The sequence below is a fragment of the Homarus americanus genome, unplaced genomic scaffold (assembly GCF_018991925.1).
Source record: "Homarus americanus isolate GMGI-L3 unplaced genomic scaffold, GMGI_Hamer_2.0 scaffold41366, whole genome shotgun sequence".
Taxonomy (NCBI): domain Eukaryota; kingdom Metazoa; phylum Arthropoda; class Malacostraca; order Decapoda; family Nephropidae; genus Homarus; species Homarus americanus.
The window spans coordinates 3865234-3889677 of record NW_024723541.1 but is presented as its reverse complement, the minus strand read 5'-3'; the positions used below and the strand labels follow the sequence as shown (position 1 = coordinate 3889677).

General features: G+C 37.7%; 2 protein-coding genes across 5 annotated transcripts in view; one reads left to right on the top strand and one right to left on the bottom strand.

Moving 5' to 3' along the window:
- The first annotated feature begins 3050 nt into the window (after positions 1–3050).
- Positions 3051–16282, top strand: LOC121863579 (four-domain proteases inhibitor-like). 3 transcript variants are annotated; one of them, XM_042362295.1, is made up of 6 exons: positions 3051–3165; positions 4257–4439; positions 9425–9583; positions 10988–11143; positions 14233–14385; positions 16025–16282. In XM_042362295.1, exons 2-6 carry the CDS (start codon positions 4295–4297, stop codon positions 16183–16185), a joined length of 774 nt encoding a protein of 257 aa, XP_042218229.1. In that variant the 5' UTR covers positions 3051–3165; positions 4257–4294; the 3' UTR covers positions 16186–16282. The 3 variants fall into 3 exon arrangements, with proteins under 3 accessions (XP_042218229.1, XP_042218228.1, XP_042218230.1); XM_042362294.1 differs by having other exon boundaries at positions 3125–3250; XM_042362296.1 differs by lacking the exon at positions 9425–9583 and having other exon boundaries at positions 3126–3250.
- A 1754-nt stretch (positions 16283–18036) lies between these two features.
- The window catches only part of LOC121863578 (deoxynucleoside triphosphate triphosphohydrolase SAMHD1-like), a 28188-nt gene continuing 21780 nt past the window's right edge, over positions 18037–24444 (bottom strand). For both annotated transcript variants that reach the window (XM_042362292.1, XM_042362293.1), the window contains exons 9-12: positions 22356–22563; positions 21710–21915; positions 20735–20849; positions 18037–19287 (exon numbers count right to left, since the gene is read on the bottom strand). In XM_042362292.1, the coding sequence (XP_042218226.1) occupies positions 19222–19287; positions 20735–20849; positions 21710–21915; positions 22356–22563 (595 nt within the window). In that variant the 3' untranslated portion in view covers positions 18037–19221. The remainder of the gene's footprint in view (positions 19288–20734; positions 20850–21709; positions 21916–22355; positions 22564–24444) is intronic.

The following is a 24444-nucleotide window of genomic DNA, read 5'->3' as shown; positions in this document are numbered from 1 at the left end:
AGAAAATTCTTATTTTTTAACAGGTACAACATATACAGGTTTTTTTTTCCATTTGCAGTCTCACATCATTGGTTACAAGCAAGCTTAAAGATGTAATAATGACTGAAAATAATATTAAATTCTTAATCAGCATGTTCAAGAGTAAATATACTAAGATTTAGAAGAAGATCGGTTAGATAAAAATATTTATGAAACGGTAAATCTTACCCTATACAGGATTTTAGGTTAAAAACACTCTCTCAGAATTGTTGTATGGTCAAGTAATTATACAAATATCAAATTGCGGACTACAGATCCCTAAACTAGCATCTTGTCTTACAGTGCAAAGAAGAGTAAAATATTTTGCTTTGCAAATAAAGATGAAACTAAAGTACAAAATAATGCAAGTTGAACTAAACAATTCTTGACAGTCTTAACCTTAGAAACCCACAAGTCTATATGGTCACTCCTATACAAGTCCTTCTTTCTCTCCTACACATCACAGTAAATCCTTCCATCACTGGCATAATTAAAGCATATTCATTCTTTTTTCTGTACTCTTGATCGTTTCTCTTGTCCATCTTGATGGAGCTTCGTCATCTGGACACTAAGGTATAGTTCTCATCGTCCCTGGAGTCGTATTTGCTGTTTCTACCTACAAAATAAATATTTTATTAACCAAAAATAGTATTTTGATTATACTGCAGAGTGGCAAGAATTAAAATCAGTCTTTCTTCATACACCCTCATTTAATATTCACACTACCTTATGGGAACTGTGAACAGACACAGGTCTGACAAGGGCGACCTAACCTGGACCATGCAAGGCTACCAACCTGGTCGAGGTGTCTCGCCTACCTATAGCCGTGCTCAACCAAACAAGCCTCATATGGCCCCTAGCAACCTCATTTAGTCCCTAGCAACCTCATATACCCCCTAGCAATCTCATATAGCCCCTAGAAGTGACAGAAAAATATTTGAAATACATTGAAAGTGTACACTGAAATACAGACAGCTGCAAGTGAAAGCACGTAGGTGTACGAAGCTCCTCTTTGGGTGTGTAGACATAGCCACTCGTTATGTTGAGGACTCGGGTGATGTACAGTACATTATCAGAAGTGAAGACGATAACAACATCATTCAAGATAATGTTGCAATACAAAATAAGATAATGTTGCAATACATAAGACAGAGAGAGGCATAATTCGGGGGAGTGACTCGACTTAAGAGTACAAGGCTAGACAACAATGTTGCCGGCAATGCAAGTCATCCACGTTCATCCACATCATTACCAACACTGACCTTCCGCGTTTATTAACTCAAACTTTTAACAGTAGACGTTTTACAAGTAGTTAGTGCTCTTAATAAAGAAAATATACAATTAGTTTAGTCGACGAGAATGAAAGGGCTGATGGTTTTCACGTTTCTTTGATTGCCAGAGACGGCTCTACTGAACTGTGGGTGGGTGGGTGGGTGGGTTGGTACTGTAGGTAGGTGGGTGGGTAAGTGGGTGGGGTGGGTAAGTGAGTGGGATGGGAGGTGTGAGTGGGTGGTTTGGTAGGTGGGTTGGTAGGTGGGTATGTGGGTGGGTGGGTTGGTAGGTGGGTATGTGGGTGGGTAAGTCAGTGGGTGGGTAAGTCAGTGAGTCAGTGGGTGGGTTGGTAGATGGGTGAGTAGGTGGGTGGTTGAGTGAGTTAGTGGGTTGTTAGGTGTGAGAGTGGGTGGGTGGGTTGGTAGGTGAGTGGGTGGGGGTGGATTGGTAGGTGAGTAAGTGGGTGGGTGGGTTGGTAGGTGAGTGAGCGAGTGGTGGGTGGGTGGGTGGGTTGGTAGGTGGGTGGGTGAGTGAGGGAGTTGGTGCTTCTAACACCGTAATAAAATGTATGGCAGAGTTGGATGTCTATTAATAAAAATATTAAATATTGGTTATACATCCTGTATGTTCTTTTATCGAATCACCCGCATAAAAACTAAAACACGAACTTATGTACTGTACTAATGTTAATACAGCAAAGTTAATCACGAGTAGATGGTGTTAATGTGGAGGTATTTTGAAGCAGTCTTAATGTGCTCAGTCATGCAGTTTCTGAGTCACAATGACGAAGAAATAATCTCGGGAATCCCACAAGCATCCGAACAACGTCGCCACTCGCCACCATAGGAGGCAGTCGAGGCGTGACACTGGCTGGAAATCCTTCGCCTGGTGGAACACGCTCGTCATGCAGACCCACTCTCAAGGGCTAGTCTGAGCATACACTGTCCACCTTAATGCATATCTTTTGTACAGAGTGCACACTCATGACAATGATGTATTTGTTATCAGGTGCATGTGTCCGTGCCTGCACCACCCAACACCAGAGTGTGTCCGCGCGCAAACACATAGACAGTACTCAGCGTCTATGTCAAGATTAGTTTTGTTCACAATTTTCACGTTACCTTACCCACACACTCCCAAGACCAAGCTGAGCTAGTAGATTGCGACAACCGATGTAGTTTTCCTTTAGTGATCACTCATTAACTTGTAGCCAGACACAATGGTACTAAACCTAGGATTTATGTTCTGAGAAAACATAATATGAACACAAAGAGTTATATGACAAAGCAAAATTGTCATGAAAATATAGTATCAAGGAGAGATTAGGTTAGTTGGGGTCTGCTGCTGTAATTGAGTCAACCAATGTAAAACAACATTTACATTGATATAGTATTTGTGGGTCCATCCCCGTTTATTATTATTTTCTCAGCCACGACACGAAAGTCAGTTGTGGTACAAGAAGCACGAGAGAATGTGGCGGTGAAGGAATTATTTTTTTCTTCTGGTATTTACACAAGATAATAATATAACATGAGGAGACCATTAGAAAAGCCAAGAAGAAGGTGGTGTGACGTAGTCCTTGGATAAAGACCATGAAATACAGACCATATCGTAGGGATACAGATCTCCCAAGGGTTTTCGTGCTAGTGTGTGTGTAGGGGGGGGGGGTGGTGAGAGAAGTATGATCAAACTATTCAGTGAAGTAAGGAGGTGGTGTGTATCCAAGGTAATGCACACATCCCTTATTTGTATGAACATCCACTCCGTACCTATCCTAGTGGTTACCTCACCTTAGTCACACACTTGCCCAGCTCCAGTGTGGTGGTGAGTGTCGCTCCACCTGCAGTCACTCCTTCGTCTCGCTCCTGTACGGTGGTGAGAGTTGCTCTTAATTCAGTTACTCCTTCGTCCAGCTGTTTCTAGAGATATACTTTGGTTACGGACAGCTATACACTGTTGGGTATGTCCTAAGGGTGTTTGCGTCTAAAGAATGAATGCGTAAGAGATACTTTTAATAGTGCACTTTTTAAGGAGTGAGTGTTTAGTTAACGTTTTTCAAGAGTGAATGTCTTAAGAGTAAATGTGTTTTAAGAGTGAATGTCTTTTAAGAGTAAATGTGTTTTTAAGAGTATGTGTTTTTTTAGTGAGAGTGTTTTGATAGAGAAAGTTTTAAGAGTGAGTGTTTAAGGGTGAATGTTTTAAAAGTTAATGCTTTTTAAGAGCGATTGTGTTTTAAGAGTTACTATGTTTTAAGTGATTGTGTTTTAAGAGTGATTGTAGTTTAAGAGTGAATGTATTTTAAGAGTGATTGTATTTTAAGAGTGACTGTTTTAAGAGTGGTTGTGGTTTAAGAGTGACTGTTTTAAGAGTGACTCTGTTTTAAGAGTGATTGTGGTTTAAGAGTGACTATTTTATGACTGTGTTTTAAGAGTGATTGTGTTTTAAGAGTGATTGTGCTTTGAGAGTGAATGTTTTAAAAGTGAATGTGTTTTAAGAGCGATTGTGTTTTAAGAGTGACTGTGTTTTAAGAGTGATTGTGTTTTAAGAGTGAACTCTGTTTTAAGAGTGAATGTGTTTTAAAAGTGTATGTGTTTTAAGAGTGATTGTTTTAAGAGTGATTGTGTTTTAAGAGTGAATGTGTTTTAAGGGTGACTGTTTTAAGTGATTGTTTTAAGAGTGATTGTGTTTTAAGAGTGACTGTTTTAAGAGTGAATGTGTTTTAAAGAGTGAATTTGTTTAAAGAGTGAATAGGTTTTTTAAGAGTATGGGATCGTAACGAGTCATAATAATGCTCGGAAAATTTAAAAGAAAAATTTTCAGTGCTAATTATTCACCAACTATGGGTTTCTGAGGTGCGATTTCTTTTTGTTTTGTTCTTTATTCTGGAAGTACACTAATGTCTGAATTTATGAATGCATTACCTATGGATGACATGCTGACTACAGTTGACACAGTGTTTCCCACAGGTTACTACAGTGGTACATCTGTTTATTACTGGAGCAAGATGGTGATGGGAGGGTGTACTCTTTCTCTGGTTATGGTGGCGGTAGTGCTGTGCATTGCTGAGGGACAGTATGCTGACCAGACGAGCACCTTGGCTCCATGTAGGCCTGGCTGGTGTAGGAACAATGGAAGGCGCAGACGCATAGGTACATCTTTAATTTATGAATCTCTATATTAATTGGTCCCAGTATATCTTGCATGTCATAAGACTTGAATTAAAAGATGGGATTTGGGGTGAGTAATGTGTCCCTGCAATGAGAAACAGAAGCCTGATACTGTGATACATGGGTGGTGCCAACTGTCACCCCTGGTAAACTCGACAAGTGGTGTATGCAGAAGTGGAGTGTGTGTGATCAATGAATGTAATACCATATAAGAGGCAGAAATATTTGTTACCTTCAAAAGTTTAAAATCTGTGAAGCAAGAATCAAAATTAATTACAGTATATGTATGGAATGAGGTGAATAATGTGAGGAATGGTTTACCAAAGCATGTCAGGGGCTTAATGAGTGACTAATTGTATGACGAAATACTTGTTCTTAAGTATGTGAGCTCTGAGGTGTTACTATACTACTTGTAAGATTTAAAATAGACAAAAGAATGCTGTAAGTGACAGTCATTATGTCTAATTTCTATTGTTCCCTAATATGCCTTGCAGCCTTCACGGCCAAGGGTGGCCTTGGTAGGGGATGAGATGTATTGTGTCACGACTTAAGATCTGTTAATGACACTACTGTAGTTACTCGAATACTTGATACTCCTGTCCAGGGCTTTTTAAACACCCAGCGCTGATCTTATTTCCGCAACTTCTGTTGGTAGACTCCCGTTGGTCTATCATACACTGCATGAAGTTTTTCTTTATTTTTTTTCTCCAAAACTTGGCAAATTATTAGCACTTGTGTTTGTCATACCTGTTATCCTGAGTAATTAGTTTTGGTTTTACATTTTCTATCCTGTTTTGGATTTTAAATGTCCATGTGGTCCAACGGTATGGCGGCCAAGTGGTTACTGTGCTGTCCCCTTGTCCTTAGGGCTGTTGGTTTGATGCTGGGGCACTCCCAGTCCACCCAGATGTAATTATGAATTGGTATCACGCTTTACATTTGGGCAAGTGAAGATGGTTAAGAGCATTGCTGGCCATGTTGCCTCCTTACATACTGAAGGCCTAGTATACATTGTACTGTACCAGGGTGTCTATGGGCCAGACAAAACAAAATTCCCTGGCTTTTCCAGGTGTAAATTTGAAAAATAACAAGTACAGTAGCTCAAAAAAGTATCTAAAAAGTGGGGTCCAATGGATTTCAAAATGAACAATACAACCACTGGTGCCTGGGCTCTGTTTGTTGGTCCTCTACCATTTCCCCAAAACACGTCCGATGTGTCATATTGTCATGAACAATATTTTTAGGATACTTTTTTGAGTGAAAGTACATTAATTCGGTATTTATTATGATAGAATAACAAAATTAGAGGTTATCAATATTATGTATATACTGTACTGTACTATTGGGAAATTTATATATGAGAGAAAGATACAGTATTAATCAAGAAATTTAAGATCCTTTTGCGACCTACCCCAAGCCTAGTGATGAACATTGGCAAAGACCTGGACCCCCCTCCACATTTTTCTCCTCAAATTTGTGTGAATTACGTGGGTTGACATGGACATTCCAAAAAAAGCAGGAAATCTGGCAAAAAACGAAAAATCATACTCCTGATCCACCTATATGACTCTTGATTAATATGTAGAATAATCCACTTAAATAAAGTCACTTAATTATAAGAATGAGTCATCTCTGACAATACTCATGGCAGAATTAGTAGGTATAACCTATAATATTTGGTTATTTGATTGCAAACATAAAATATAACAGATACACAATCAATTTAGTTTTTGGAGTGGACTATTTACTGGAATTAGTTCCTAAAAGTTAAATTATTTACCTATTTTATAGTACATCATTAATTCATGGTAAGATTGCTGTCAAATAATAGAAATATTTTGAAGTTGCAATGAATTCACATAAAATTCCAGATTTATTTGTAAAATTCCCTGGCTTTTCCAGGTTTTCCAGACCAGTAGACACTTTGTGTACTGTACAGTATAGTCTGGATTTACGCGGCCAGAATGAAATGTTTTAATTACGCGGTAAATTTTATGATTTACGCGGCGAGCGGCTGGAGAGGTCCAGACGAACTGCGCCATTTTTTACTCATGCGGTCCATTCTTGACCATACGCGGGAAGCGGCGTAGTGAGGGGTGTGCATTAGGTCGCTCTTACGTTATCGCTGACGTCATATGACGTATCAGACTGATTGGGTCAAGCATCCTTACCTCCCTCCGCCGCTAGCTGTGATTGGTTTAATGTAACATGACATGCCCTGCCACCAGAGGGAAGGAGTCGCTGACTTAGCCAGGCCACTCTCATTGTTCTCAGTTCCCCGCGTATACAGTTCTCTCTTGTGCCCGCTAATCCCCTCACAATGGCTTCCGCTGGCCCCCACCACCCCAGAAAAACCTTGAACCTGGACCAAGCCATGATTATGTGAAGGAAGTCATCGAGTTGGGGGAGAAAATCAATCTCATCCTTGAACAAGACACAGTCAAGCATCGGCATGAAGTGTCTAATAACCTTCTGTCGAAAATTATGGAGCCGTATGTCCAGATGTATCATGACAACATCAATGCTAGTCGTCAACGTAATATTACGAACGTCTTCGCCCACAACCCACCACAACCACAGCCAGCTCAAGTCAGTGATAGTGACAGTGACGATATGGACTTTGAGGAGTTTGTCAGGGAGGCCCTGCAAACCTCTGTGAATAGCGATAGTGATTCACTGGAGGGCAACTAATCTGCCCTCTGCCTCGGAACCAGCCACCATTCCCATATGCCGACCCATCTCTTCTACTAACGTAAGTGTTAAACCTTGATTTTTCTTTTACCTGGTACAGTATATTATTCTCTTATTGATATTTCTCTTCTATATTATGTGTGTGTGCATAACATCATAAAATTAAGATATTATTTTTAGTACAACGTATGTATTGTCGGAAAAAGTGGAGTTTGGGGGTTGGCCCAGTCTCTATTTCAATTAATCCCATATGTTCTGTTATTTCGTTTACGCGTTTCTCGCTTTACGCGGACCTCCACGGGTTCAATTGACCTCGTAAATGGAGACAATACTGTAATCACTTTTTCCCTAATAGGCAGCTTTACTTGTAGGACCAAATTTCACTTTTTTGATAAGGTTCATCTTCTCATGTTATGTTTGAGGAGTTCTTGCTCCCAAGGCCCTCAATGAACTGTAGAGCTGAAAGAAGATTATGTTATTTTCACATTCAAAGTCTTAGTTCATGATCCCTTGAGTTTGCTTTCAGTGTTTGGTTAATCAAGGTACTAGGAAAGCATTATTCACAAAGTTGTGCTTTCGGTTATTGTACCCCACAAAAGGAGTTCTGTATTCTGCTACATTAGAAGGCATTTGCCAGTCAGGCAACCATTTGAAAAGTTTCTGTAAATCATTTTCCATTGTCTTCTCAAATTGCTACTTTCCTAGAAATATTTCTATCATCTGCAGACTTAATTTTGTTGCTTGTTATGTATTCATTTATATTTTCAATGTACAGAGAGAGAGAGGATGAATCCTAGTTGTACATCACTGAGAACCTCTTTCTAGTTTGACTACACCCCTTTCCTTGAATCAGTGTTTAATTCATTCCATTTTTACCTGTGATCCTATGGCCTTGGATTTCTTAATGCTGGCCTTGCATGTAGAACTTTGTCCTCGCCTTCCTCCCATGCCCTGACCATCTAGGGTCTCTTTCTCTTCTTCTGAAAATTCTCATATATTGGGGATGAAGCTAAGGTTGGTTTTAGAGATCTGGAAGAAGAAATAACTTGTGTAAGTAAAAGGTGGAGACTGATCATGAAGGGGTGGATCAATCTGAGTGGATGATGGAGTACTATACAGAATTTGGTAGTCTTAAACTCCTTGGAAATGGTAATGGACCCAGGGGCAGATCCAGGAATAGCAAAAGAGGGTGTCCAAGAAGTTGTAGGTGGTGGAACACCGCGAGCTCACTCAGCTGGGAGGTTTTGGGAGGGCGCTGTATCAATATTATGGGCATTTTGAGGCCATTTTGATATTAGGAGATATTGTGAGGTCAATAGTAATTATTTTTTACTATACAAAAATGCCTGAGTATAATACTGCATTAAAGAAAAAGTATTGGAATTTCCTGATGAAAAGGGAGGGGTCAGGATCCCCAGGAGTCCCCCCTGGGAACAAGGAGGTAAACAGCTGAAAATGGTTTCTCTAGGCGCCTGGAAGAAGCAGTAAGCTTCAAGTACCAGATGCAAGACACAGTCTCTCCCTCCTTATCCATACCAATCAGATCAAGTAAGCTTTCTAAAAATTACTGGGAAGAACCTTGAACTCTCTCTTATTTTGAGCGTTTTCAAGTAATAATTGAGGTTTGACTTAATTACGTACTCATTTTATAGTCAGTGTGATGGCATGCTGGACCATATGGAACATATACCAAAAGCTTCTGAACAAGCCTAAAATAAAAACTTGTATTTATTTTATATACCTGTACTGCATATAAGTGTGGCCTTAGACAGCTCAGAGACAAGATGTGACGAAAAATTCTCCAGTTCCTCAAAATAAAACCTGATTTCCCATACGGAAAAGCCCATTATAATACAGTACAGTATATACTGTATATATAAAATTCAAAATCTTATAATTTTCATTGAGATCAGAGTACAGGTAGTGTATATAACCATGAGACCCTGATGTGGCCAATCCATCTTAAAAACTCAAGGAAGTGTAAGACAGTTGATATCTAATGATAGAACTCTCACATGAAATCCGTCAGTTGATATCTGCAAACTGTCACAGGAAGTCATTGAATAAATAAAAAGGAGCTTTCTCAGTTTAACATTTCATTCAGCACGCACCCTGTAAAATACTTGGTCACCTATGTTCCTACACTCTTATATCACGGATAACTACTGGCAATATCATTCTTAATGTTGGCTCAGTGCACACATGTAGCTCTCACTTCCTCTAAGATACTTTGCAATGCACCATAAATTTCAATTTGAAATGTAGATATCACACAGGTGGTCATACAGACAGAAGACGCAAGTGTCCAACCTTCTGCTATGACAGATACTCACCAGTGTGTGCAAGTGACGGCCAGACCTATCTTAATCGCTGTTTCTTTAGAAGTGCCACATGCAAGAATCCCTCGATCTATAAACGGCACAACGGTGAATGTAGTGAGTAGCCTAGAACAGTTTACATGTCATGCCACCACCAGAGAACAGTTGACATAATTTCTTGTGTTAATGATTTTTGTGATGCCATCTAGTGCGATTCATAGCAAGTAGTTATTAACTTTTAAATTCTAAGGTACCACATTGACAAGAAAAGCAGACAGTGGCTCGTTTTATCCTCCATTGTTTCTGACGTGATGCAAAACATACAGTTTTTCACTTCCATCACACACAGTATTCCTCTTTTTTAAAGAAAAATATGAAGAAATTAATACAGTACAGTAAACTCATCTGTCAGATATTTTAAATGTACAGTAGAAGTCCAAAAATCCGGACTGCTTGGGGATTGGGTTGGTCTGGATTTTCGGATTTTCCGGATTCTCAGGCAGTACTTTTAAAACTCAAATTTAAGGAGGAATAAAGAAGAGATGAACAGGTACATTTTGATAGTTTATTCATTAGCAAATATAGCATGCTTCATTTATCAAAACGAGCAGTTTTAAAGAAAAAGCTGTGAATTCTAGAATTTTATTCTTTGCCTTTTTTATATCATAAATTGTAGACTTTCCAATGTCATATGTTTCCATTAGAACAGTATTGCTCACACCACATTCTAGTTTCTTAATTATTTCAAGTTTGTCACTCAATTTCAACGTCTTCTTCTTTCTCTTCACACACCGAAGTTTATCTACTTTAAGAGCCATTATTATGGGCTTGTACAGTGCTCTGTAAATGGAAACAGTAGGACTCAAAATTACATACGTTGTCACACTTTGATTGCTCGTTTTAAAGTGGCGACCACGTGGTCGCTTGTTGTTGCTGTGCAGCTGTGGTGCTTACACATGCGCACATACACACAAAAGCCAGCTAAAAAAAAAAAGTTTGAGTTTTCGAAAAGTCCGGATTCTCAGGTGGTCCGGATTTCTGGCATCCAGATTTTTGGACTTTTACTGTACTGTATAGTACAAGTATTACTGTATTGAGCAAGAACAAAACTGGTTTGTACAGTTCTGAACTGTATACTTGTAATAAATATTTTCTGTAATAAAAACTACTCACTAATACCATGTACTGTACCTTCTGTGTAAAAGGAAAACTTTTAGTTTTGTAGTTCATTTTATAATTCAATTAGTACGAGACTGAACCATATATTGGACACACTGGTTCTACAGTCAATAAATGATAATGGAGCTCTTAGTCTTCTAGGGAAATGAAATTAACTCAGTGGTACAGATATTAATCCAAGATGTATACAAACACTATACACGGTATAATATTTGACAACCAGGCTACACTATGTCACCAGCACCTTTCCAGAGGCATTTAATTGGTATGGATTACTTACTTATACAATTTTACATTAATAAGATGGTTTTGTCAAAGAAGTAATTAAGCTCATCATGACAGGAGGGACGAATCCAACTGATGATTGTCCAACTATCTGCCCAGCCAATTATGACCCAGTGTGCGGTAGTGATGGCCAAACTTACAGCAACCAATGTGAACTCAATATTGCTATATGCAGAAACCCCTCCTTATCAAAACACAGTGATGGGAATTGTGGTAAGTTGCATACTGTATTTCTATATCACTCATTGGTACTGTCTAGAACAGTTTGTCATTCACCGATGTTACTAAAAATAGATTCGAGATGACGTGGTAACAACTACAGACGGGCAAGGGGGGACCTAGTTGAGGTGTATAAGCATCTCAGGGGGCACTACTCAGTTGAGTGTCCTTACTTGGAGCTGGCGGACGCTCGCCCCACAAGGGGTCACAGCTCAAGATTGAAGAAGCCGCAAGTCCAGAAAACCATGAGGGCAAACTTTTTCGGAGTGAGGGTTGTAAACTCTTGGAACAATCTACCAGAGAGTGTTGTGACGGCACCGAGTGTGAGCTCTTTCAAGACAAGACTTGACCAACACTGGAGCGGGTTCAGGTACATTCAGGAGCCGGTGCATGCCCAGTATTTGCCAACATTGTGACAGAGACGTGACCGATCGTCCGGGCGGCTAGCGAGCCGATCTTTTGGTGAAGAAGATAAATGAAAAGAGACGTGACCAATCGCCCAAGCGGCTAACAAGCCGATCAGTGGCGAAGAGAGTAAAAGTAAAAAAAAGTAACGCAGCAATGAAATACTGTATATAGTTCATATACTGACAGCTGTTATATTTTAGTCGATTTTGTTTTTACATCTTTTAATGAGGAAGATAATAATTGTAGCTATGGTTACAGTATTTGAATTTACTGTATTATTGAGGGCAACAGGTAAACAGCGAGTTGTTTGTTCTCTGCACCACCATAGTCTCCCAGAAGCTCCGCCCACAACTGTGTGACGTCAATGATGAACTGTGCTATAGGGGTAATAAGCCTGATATGATCTTGATGCCATAATCTACTTATTTGTTATTAACTTTCAAAAGAGTAAGTGCTATGAGAAATTAAACATCAAAATAGTGTAATAATAATAACAAATTATTATGACAGGAGATTCATCATGTTCTACTGCTTGTCCCCTGAACTATGCCCCTGTGTGTGGCAGTGATGGCCAGACTTATGGCAATGATTGTCAGCTGGATGCAGCCAGGTGCCAGAACCCTTCCTTATACAAGCTCAATAATGGACAATGCATTGAGTTTTTTACATTTACATACTATACAGTTAATGATCCCCATGTGAATACCTATAATCATTTTATTCTCAGGTACAACTATATATGATGCACAAAAGTATTCCTACCAATGAATCCAAATTGTTTACATTGTAGACAGTGAAGAGGAGCAAGGTGTCTCTCCTTATAGGAAAATTAAGTATCATTTAAAAATATTTTGATGATCACCAGGTATCACAGAGTAGTTTTAGACAACTCTATCCTTTTCTTCAATCACATAAACTCTTCCCAAAGACCTCTCTTCCATTGCTCTTTTACAATTCTGTTGTCAACATAGTCACTGTATTGTTGGGAACTGATGGGATGATGTGGAACATATGTGCAGTGTTTATGTTAGTACAGTACCACGGAGGTCTGCAATATATGTGTATAGTACTTACTTTTACTTATACTTTTATCCTCTTCACCACTGATTGGCTTGTTAGCCACTTGGGCGATCAGTCACATCTCTGTTACACACTGTTGGCAAGTACTGGGCAAGCACCGGCTCCTGAATGTATCTGAACTCACTCCAGTGTTGGTCAAGTCTGGTCTTGAAACATCTCACATTTGGTGCCATCACAACACTCTATGACAGGTTGTTCCAAGAGTTATTAAAAGAAATGTGTACAGCAATGTCTAGTGTGAATACTACTGATAATGTGTTAAGAAAGTTGTGTAAAATAGCTCTCAGAATCTTTATTAGCTGGTTCTGCAAAATTAATTACAGTACTGTATGAAGAAAAGTCCTTAATGACTGGAAAATAGCATATGTGAGTCTTATAATAAAAAAGTTCAACTGCTTTTGCACAAATAATTACAGGCCTAATGTTAGGTGCTTGACGCAGCTTACAGATACTGGATGTATGCACAGATCCTATAATGTGGTAGTCAGGTTAATAATGTATAATTAGACTTTGCTGGGGTATTTAACCGTGTATTTCATGAAGGTCTGAAAATTAAATTGAAGATAAAAGTACACAGAATTCATAAAAATATTATATCATGGCCGAGTTACTTTATTTATGAACCAAAGGTGGCAGGTGTACTTATGACATGCAGTGAGCTGGAACCAGAGTTGACTGTCTGTTTAATGAACGATTTGCTCAATGTTTCCCAATAACATGAAGTTAATCAGAGAAATTTAATCTTTAATTTAATCTGTGAAGCCTAAAGTGATGACTACTACAGGTATTAACTTGAAATAAGGTTAAAGGAATGATTAATGAGGTTCAACATTACAAAATGCAAAAGCATGCACCTTTGTCATAATAATAGTACAGTACTGTATATCACATATCCTAATGAACAAAATAAAATTTCCCCATATGAACCTAATTGTGAGAAGACACGTGTTAAAGTTGACAATGAATATAAGTAAAGTTTGTTAACCGATTGAGAACGTCCAAAGTTGTGCTACCAAACCTGTTACCAGCACTCAAACACCTCACTTATCAAGAGAGAAAAGATCATTTAATGGGTGATTTAATAGAAGTACAGTATACGCACCTCAAAGGCCACTGACAGCACAAATCACTTAGGAGTTGTGAACTATCTGAATAAACTAAACATGAACATTGAGACAACACCAAGTGTGAACTCCTTTAAGTTTGAAATTTACCAACATTGGGTCACTTATATTCAAGAAATCGTGTATGTCCAGTATAGCACTTGCCAACAGGAAGCTGACAAGTAGCAAATAGAATGTAATAAAATGAAATAAAAGAAGGTTTGAACGAGTCTCAAAAAACTATTGCAAATGTTTGGAGCAGAGCAGCCTGAAGGAGGTGTCGAGCAAATATTGTAAGTGATTAAGTAAAATAAAATGCTGTTTGGGGGACCTCATAATATTATTGCATTACAGTATTGGTTAAAATACAGTAATCCAATAATAATAATTCATGTATGTAGTACTCTTTAATCTTATTGCAATAGGCATGTCTCTAAGGTGTACATTGTTTAACCTTTCTTTGATAATCAGAAACTTTGTTCATCATTGCAGGCACAATGAATCCCACTGACTGTAACTTTCCCTGTTCCTTCGTGTACAACCCTGTGTGTGGGAGTGACGGCATGACTTATGGAAATGATTGTGCACTGAATGCAACCATATGCCAAAATCCTAACATATACAAGAAGAACGATGGGATGTGCAGTGAGTTTCACATGTCTACTGTACTTTGTCATGAACCCTATGACCTAAAAGAATAGTAACTGAGCTTGAGGTTCCGAGTTTACAGAATTTTCACAGTTTGATCCAGGAGATTACTGTTCTGTACTGTAGTGGTAAACAAGTCTGTCCTCTTCAGACAAACATGTTTTACACCAAAAACTTCTCTGTGACAGAACTATTACTGTTACAGATTTTAGTTATGTGTACTGTAAATGTATGACTGAGAGAGAACAGGACTACTAAACATGTGTGTCAATAAGTGGTTGTTGGGGCAGAAGACATTGACACTGTATACTAAACCTGTTATATTGTATTTCTATATTCCACATTTACCCTTACTGTTTGCTGCAATAATAGCAGATCATTCATCAGTGATAATACAAGACCTTAGGAAGGAGGAAACTAAGTTAACTTAAAGGCAGAAAGGTTCAAAGACCCATGTAGTGGGTGTCTGTATAAATGGACTTCCATTTATCTATAGATTTAACACAATACACTAAGCAAAGGCACCAGTCTTAAGGATAGGAGTGCAACTCCCTTAAATATGGAAAAATACTGGACACACACATTATTTCAGATTTAGTTGCACAACAATGATAATTAACAAATTGAATGAACAAAACTAACTTAGGGTGTGGTGAGTTACTGTCCCATGAAGAACTCTTAACTCGCACTGACCTTGAAAAAGTTCAGTATGTTTGCCTGACATCCATACCACTCACACCTAAAAACGAAAACGTTGTTAGGATATTACTTACAGGAATACAGTCATGGTAGGATATTACTTACAGGAATACGGTCATGGTAGGATATTACTTACAGGAATACAGTCATGGTAGGATATAACTTACAGGAATACAGTCATGGTAGAATCATTATTTAATTTTCTTTAGTTAAAGTGAAATGTATGAATTATAAAACTTATCTAATTTTGCATAATAACAATAACAGTAGTATTGGTCACCTTGTTCTGGGGGGTGCAGGAAGCCTTCAGGTCAAATACTGTCATTCCTGTTTGCCTCTTGGATCAGGAATCCCCCACCTGAAACAACTTCCATGTAATGAATCCACATACTGTACTGATACCACTGTTTTTGATCCTCTTTTGTTAAATATTTAGTTATAGTCCTCTTTTGTTTTTTAACAAGCTCTTTCTTGCTATATTTTTTTACTGAAAAAATCCTGGAGAGACAGGAACATAACTAGTCAGAAAATCATTTATGTTATTGACCTCCAAAAACAAATTTCACCAGACCTATGATCTAACAATCCTCAGGTAGTTCTGATTTATTTGTTCGGGTTTCATTGGTTCTTGAGGTCTGTTTCATAAATGAGTTTTAGTCATAGTTTCCCTCGCTCCTTCCGTCAGATAGGTCTTCTATTTGAGAAACCACATAAAACAGTACAATCATAAGCTTAATTAAATATTGTGAATTCAGGTACAGAAGAGAATGTATAGTTACTGAATGGAACTTATGAAAGAATGAAATTTGCATCTTTTTGCATTCAGCATTTACAAAAAAATTTAAATTTTTGCAGCATTGCAATTTAACATTTTGAGTAATCTGCAGTGTGTAACTGTAAGGGTAGTAATGTACTAACTCTTGAATCCAACCCTCAGATAACCTTGTCAACTGTCCAGATGTGTGTACACAAGAGTATAACCCAGTGTGTGGCACTGATGGCAAGACCTACTCAAACTCTGGCTGTCTGGAAATTATTACTTGCAACAACCCTGATATTACACTGGCATATCAAGGACCCTGTAACACCTACCAGTAGTGATAAACTAATGTAAGGTCATACTTATTTTACCATTAGCTAATACCACTTTATTATTATATTACCAATAAATTGGGCTTCCATCTAAAAAACCTCATTCTTATGCTCTCTGTTTGCTGTTGGTAGTACAATACATATACATATAATACTGTACAATACATACCAGTGTAATGGGGGGGGGGGGATTTTGGTAGAACGTATAGATAGAATATTTAGTTGTAGGATTGTAAAGTGAGGAGGAAGGTTGATAGCGTGGCCGGTTAGTTATTTAGCTGTACTGTATGTTATATTCGTAGGGGGAATCTTCTAAACCACCAATTCTAAGTACAGCTATTTATTATTCACTCAATGACACAGACACATTAATAGCACATTGTATTTACGTTACGAGACACCGACTCTCGGACACAAACATGAATTTTTACACTTCCCACCGTAAGTAACTCACCCTATGGATAGCTCTGACAATGACTTACGTGTAACCTGAGGGAGGCCCAGCGGGTGCTGCTGGACTATGTCTCCTATGGGAGACTCTGCTAGCTGGAGACGCGGTACTGGGGAGGTAAGTCTCCTTCCCGACCTCTACTAGTGAAAAGCGTGACTCTGTCTTCTGTTTTCAGTGATGTGAAAGTAATGCAATGCCCATGAGGCCTTTACATTGGAGGAGAGCAGGCAGATGACCTCTCCTAATTAACGCTTAACTGGTTAGATCTGGACAGCTGTGTTTGTCCAGGTGCGTGGTCATGTCACCAGTCGGTAATGCTTCCTATTATTACCACCCGGGTGTGTCTTGGCTAAGTGTGGTTTCTTTAACATGGTCATGTCGCAGGGTTAAGCTAATCGCGTGGCAGTGAGAACTCTAGGTCAATGTGACTGATCTCTCTTGAGTCAGGTCTTACTCTCACTGTAGGGTATGTCAACCTATGTGGGTTACCACATGGGCAACTACTTGCTGTTATATGTGCTGTTCTTCTGTGGGATGTAAGCTATGGTCTGATAAACAATCATTACACCAGTGTATATACTTTTGGTGTAGTACAGTATATAAATTATCCTGTCACATTTGGGAAACTTGTATTTCATAGTTGACATACAGATTACTGTACGTATTACTTTTGAAACTCCATCACTCCAGTCAACCTATAAGAACATCCCAGGGGGACAGGTAGAATGCAGTATACACTATATTAGTTCCGTTATTGAAACGGTTTTAGGATCAAAACCTCCTGTACAAAATGGTTACCCAGTGATTCAAAATGATTCCTAGAGAGATAGCCTTGTGAAATGAGTATACCACGTACTGGAAAACCCAAACAACATACAGTATTGGGTGATATGGACTACAGCAACAATTTAAAGTCAGGAGCCAATACTCGAAATCCCTCCAACAATGAATAACTAGCCATCCAAAACTAGGTACCCAGAATACTTAGAAAATCCATATATGTAACATGCAAAACTGGGGAAACAGGTTGAGACCACCTACCCACCCACTCTCTGACACAGTATTGGAGGGAGAGGTTGAACAGGATTCCGATTATGCTGCAAAAAAACCCCACCTTGCTTGGTCGAAAGAAGATCACTAATGTATAGGTACCTCAAAATGCTTCAACCTTACTATTATGTTCAACATCTGGGGGAAATAAATAAGAGATTAATCTGATGCACCTAATCTACTCCTGTTGAAACTTACTTCAAAATAAATTGATATAAAGATTGATAAAAAGATTGGCACTTTGAAAATATCTTGCATCACAAGCAAATCCCTCTCTGACCAAACTCCTGAAGAAAGCATCCTGGTCTATAAACAAACATGCAGAAGGTATAGTAATGAAATAAACAAACAACAGATCAAAAAGCTACATTTATTTGCATCATTGATAAACAAAATTTTGAAATGATTTTGAGTAACAATTGAATTCCAAAATTCTTATTACTTACTGTGATACACTTAGGCGTGAATATCAGTCCAGTAGAGCTGACGAGATATTCACACAACGCAGAGCCAGGCAAGGAAATGTTGGCATAGGCTGATGTCTTCTATATGCATAAATATAACCACAAATACTTTTACATGCAAACATATTCATTTATATAAACATACAAATACTCTAACACCCAAAAAATAGTGAGCAAAATTGTGTGCAAAAGTGAAGGCCACAGTAACATTGGATTTAAAGGGCATAATCAAGTCTGGTGGTGACACTTGGTAATCCAAGGGTCAACAATGTCAATAACTGCCTTGACCTCACATGACTAACCCGACAAAAGATGACAGTATTCTTTGGTGTGGATTAAGTTTGGGTTAAAGGGAACCTGGCTACAGAGTTTGCCTAGACTAGATCCTGGTAAAGAAGGAACAATGTACCTCAAGATATATGATTTATTTACTAATTAAGTAGAAAAAAATAAACATATTATAATAATACAGGGAATCTCCGTTAGCAGAATTCCTCAAACTCGGAACTCTCTGATAGCCGGAATTGAAATTTTCCGGAAAATTCCAGCTTTGGGAAAGATTTTCCCAAGGGGCACATTCTCCAAAAAATCATCTTCAATAAATTTAAAAATCATTTTCACCCCAGTATAGAAAACTTAATCAAGAAATTATGACTACTGTATATGTTTACCAAATAAAACAGACGAAAATGTACTATTAGAAGACCCTACATTTATTTACATGTTAAGTCCCATAAGTATTTCTAAATCAATTCTAATGTACTGTATAATTAAGTACAAGCATAGAATATTTTAAAAACAAGAATTTAAAATTATAATGACTATAATTTCTTTGGTATAATCTTACTAAAAAAATATTCCTTACACTGTGATATTTGAAAATATTCTAGAAACAATATTTTAAGAACATATCAAGCTACAGAAATGTGTGTACTGTATGAACATTCTTATACCTTTACAGTACATACTTTTTTAATAAACAAGGTACAGGGTAGTTTAATACAGTACTGCTAAGTTTCAAGTTGGTCTCCTTATTGAAAAGAAATACCCTGTATGCTGTGTTGCAGAACTGTCACTTTATTGATCCACTGATTCCAAGTTGGTCAAATTGGCAGAGGTAAGAAGTCTGGACCATGAGTCAACCTACAAGAAGATAGAGGTGTGTGATTACTTTATTCTTTAGTTATTAATTCATATTCATCACACAAACAAAAAAATTATACAGTCAACCCTCACTTTACGCGGTTAATTTAACCCACAGGGTACCGAGGAAAGTGAGAAACGCGTAAAGTGAATAACATAACATATGGGATTAATTGAAATAGAGACCAGGCCGACCCCCAAACTCCACTTTTTGACAACACACAACAATGTTGTAGTAAAAATATTATCTTAACTTTATGATGGTATGCACACACAATTAATAATTAAGAGAAATATCAATAATATTAGGTTTTTTAACACTTACATTAGTAGAAAAAATGGCTGGGCACACGGGGATGGGCGGTTGGTTCCGAGGCAGAGGGCAGATTATTGGCCCTCACCTGTATCACTTGTATCAATTGTATCACTATCCACCACAGAGGCTTGCAGGGCCTCTTTGTCAAACCCCCCAAAGTCCATATCCTCACCATAATTATCACTATCACTGACTTGGGCCGGCTGTGGTGGGTGGCGGGTGAAGAACTGGTAATGTTTTGATGACTGGGCGACCTTGTGCGCACCATGTTCGCGCCGCTTACACAACATGGCGGATGGCGGGAGGTTTGGATCCAAAAATGGCGCGGCTCGCCAGCCGCTCTCCGCGTAAAGGGGTACACGCACCGCGGAATGTGAGCATCCTGGGTTCCGGCAGGGCACCGCGTAAACGTGGAAACGCGGAATGTGGGACCGCATAAAGTGAGGGTTGACTGTACATTCATATCTATCAAACACACACACTAGGAATATTGCAACTATCTCAGCATAAGTTATATCATTGGTTCATAAAAAATGAGGCATGTATGGTGTACTACACAGTATTCTTGTGTAAATAATCCAGTCTGTGTTGACTCCCTCCAAAACTGATGCACTATTGACCCCGAAATTAAATAAAACAGCACACCCGCACTAGATGACAGTCGGGGTAAGCAAGTTCAGTCTCATTCCTGTGACTCCGTTTCACCACAAGTGAACTTGTGTCTGCTACTGTGTGTTATATACAGTTTAACGAGAATTAACAGCAGATAGATACTTCACACAAACGAGGACACAGATACAGTATATAGATTATGTTATACAGGCTTGGAAGTGAGGTTACAGAAGACAGAAAACTATCAACGGAACAATATTACCAATTCCACTCACTCTTTTAGTCCCTCGCTAATATCTCTTACAATCATTACTTATTTAGGTCACCTTGAGCTATTATCCATATTTACATAACTATTTCTTATGGAAATTTTCCCAATAATGTAGATATTAAAATGTTCAACTTATATAATCTGCCCTTGACTGGTGGCACAGAGTCAATAATATTTTTAGTGTTTTGAAAAGATGGAGATTATCTAAAGCATACCTACTATATCCACCATGTAGGTACAATACTTACAGAAGGTTCCTTCATTTTGAGCTTCTCACATACAGCCTTGAAAATACCGTGGGCTTCTTTAAGGTGTTCTTCGCTGTAGCTCTTGATCAAGACACGAAATATAACTTCATGAATACTGAAAAAAAGAAGAGAGATTTTCATATACACATAAACCCAAATGTGAATTTTAAATAGTATATACAAATATTAATAACTATTATTTATTTAAGATATTTTAAGAGCTTTAAATATATTGTATATTTCTGTTACACATTTGGCAATAACAAGAAGCAGTTTGAAAACAATAATAATTTCAAACATTTGATGTCAACAAAATGCATAAAAGTTTTGACACTTGAATTACTACTTTATCTAATGAATTGTGTGCATCCTGCAACAGCTGCTCTGTTACCATTAAACACACAATCCTCCCCAGCAACTTATCCATGAAGGAAAAACCAAAGAAAAACATCTGTTATATTCTGACTACTTCCAAATCCATAAATGCCACAAACAAAAGATTATTTTTTTTCTGATACATTTAACTCAGAGTCCATACACCATAAACTTTATCTTCACATCCTATTCCTTTTCTGGACCTTCACAAATGCGTTGGAGTCTGAATCTCAGGGTTTGTGGTTCAGGAGAAGAGGCGAGAGGACCTTTGTTTGTGACTGTGCAATAAATACTCTTGGAACAATTCCTTTGGTATTTTGTAACCTGCCTCCCTTAACATTACTACTGTCCTGTAATTTCATCCATACCTAATGCCTTTCCATTCTTATTAGTACATATATTCGCCCCTACTCCTTACTGAATTATTATTTCCTCTGTTTTTTTTATGTTTATAGTTGTCATGTCTCCTTGTTGAAGCAGGATAGCTATACCCTTCTCTCATCTACTAAAGTTTCCCTGTTAACATGGATACAACTAGGTCACGCACACACGCACGCACACACGCACGCACACACATATATATATCTTGAAAAGTCATACCTCTTGGGAAGCAACACAGAAACATCGTCCCGCATAGCTTTTACATCCTCGGGTGACATCTTGTTGTAGAAATGGACATGTTCTATTGGGTTCGTATCGCCCATACCAAAGTCAAGTTTGACTTCTAAAACATCGAAATCATCTTTCTTTAATGTACTATTTTCAGGAATATTTTCCTGCAGATCCGTAAGCAGATCAGCTTTAGTCTGTAAAATAAAATACATATCTGTACTGTACGTATATAAATTTTACATATTAACAAATAAATCATAAAAAATACAACTCAAAAACCCTGATGACGTATGTGGAACATGTTACTATCACTTGTTCTCCTGATAAATGCAGGATTTATTTTAAAATCCCATATTTCTGGCAAAACCCAAAGTTGGGCAGCTTCCATAATACAGGGCAACTTACTCATAGGTTTAGATGCAACTATAAACTACTTTAACATATTTATACAGTAATCATGATTTTGTTCAGTTATTCTTTAATTTTGTAGTTTGGAAGCTAGCTGAAGGCCCAGACAGGAACCGTGTGAAGTCTATCATTTCAAACTTTGCTCATGAAATATAATAGAAGACCATTAATTGAACTTTCACCCTCAAAAACACTAAGATCGATAAATACTGTATAAATAACTCACAATTTTATTGGAGGATCCTGCTTCTTTGGGTTGTGTTTGGCCAACATAAACATACAGTTTCCTGGTGAGGATGTTTCTGAGGATGTTTTGTGCATCCTTCAGTTGTGGGTCATCCTCTTCAGCTAAGATGATCCGATGAAAGACATCGTCAGTTAGGTTGGTGTAGGCACACATGTCATGATGCACCTCCGATAAGGCAAACATTTCCCTGAAAAAAAATATAGTATACAGTATATATATACAGTCAACCCTCACTTTACGCGGTCCCACATTCCGCGTTTCCACGTTTACGCGGTGCCCTGCCAGAACCCAGGATGCTCACATTCCGCGGTGCGTGTACCCCTTTACGCGGGTGAAGTATAATTTTTTTATTTAGCTCATAAAATTCATACAAATTATCCGGCCAGAATATAAGTTACATTGCTGGAATTCTTACAATTTGATGATCATTTTGAAAATAAACATCATAGATTTTGCATTAGACATACAAATTTTAGATGTAATGATTGCTCTGAGTAAATATGTTATCTTTTGTGAAAAATATATGACATTTATATTCAAAATATTCCTGGTCTTACAAGGAATCCAGCAATGTCAATTATATTATCCTAACTTTAGTTTGAGGTATTATTTATTACTATACCTGGTTTTCCCCCCAAAATTTCTCAGAGGGAAGAGCCAGCAGTGTAGTGTGAGAAGAGGGGGAGGGAGTCGTGTCCATTATTTGAATGGACATTAACTTGGCGACTGTATTTCTCTATTTCTCTTAAGTATTAATTGTGTGCATGTACCATCATAAAATTAAGATGTTATTTTTACTAGAACATAGGTATTGTGTTGGAAAAAGTGGAGTTTGGGGGTCAGCTGGTCCCTATTTCATTTAATCCCATATGTTATGTTATTCACTTTACGCGTTTCTCACTTTCCGCGGTACCCTGTGGGTTACATTAACCGCGTAAAGTGAGGGTTGACTGTACTGTGTGTATATATATATATATATATATATATATATATATATATATATATATATATATATATATATATATATATATATATATATATATATATATATATATATATATATATATATATATATACATATATATATATATGATGCAATTAAAGGAGCTGAATACAGAATCAGAGTAATAACATAAGGAAAACACAAATGTAATAGCATATCTAGTTAACAATCTATCAAGTAATGAGTCAAAAGTCTTAAGCCTTACACATATTACAATGATATGTCAAGTAAGACATTGATTAATTTATTTTATTGTGATAAAATCCTTTATGACTACAGTACTTAATTTATTCACTAGAGGACAAGAACTCAGCATAAAGTAACTTGGATGCCCATTTAAGCATGAAAGGATTATGAAACAACATGATATCAAAGGTTTCACTTGTACGTATTCTGTGTATGCACGTTGAAGATGCAGGTACCTGTCATAAGTTACTGTATTTTACAGCATATAAGGCGCACTTTTCTCTCTGAAAAAATGGCTTGAAAAATCAGCCTGCGACCTAATGTGAAGTTGAGCTCTCCCGTAACCTAATGAATCCCCCCAGTTGCTGTCTCCAGTAGGCTAATTTCAACCTAACCCAAATCCAGAATTAAAAATATGTTACTGCTTACTAAAACACATAAGTATTATAATATTTAATTAATAAAAAAAAATATTGAAAATATAAAAGCCCGATTTATAACTACTGTACTGATGATGATAACCCGAGTCGATTAACGTCCCTACAGCAGACACCCAACTCTTCAAAGGTAGCTAAGCAGTAACCATTTCTGATCTCTTACAATGCCATACCTGTAACATTTATTTTTAAATCTCCAAATATCTGATACAAATTAAGATTTACATATCACGTTTTCACATTTACAGCATTTTAGCCAGGTTAGACTCGTCGCTATAACCACCAGACTTCTGGTGTTATGGTTGTTTTTCTTCTCGTATTCTCGGGTAGATATATGTAACTTTCTTCATTTATTTTTACTCAATTAGATGCAGACACCATCCGACATACATACTGTGAAAAAAGTGAAAGAAATAATTGTCCCCCCAGTTAGCTCATTGGG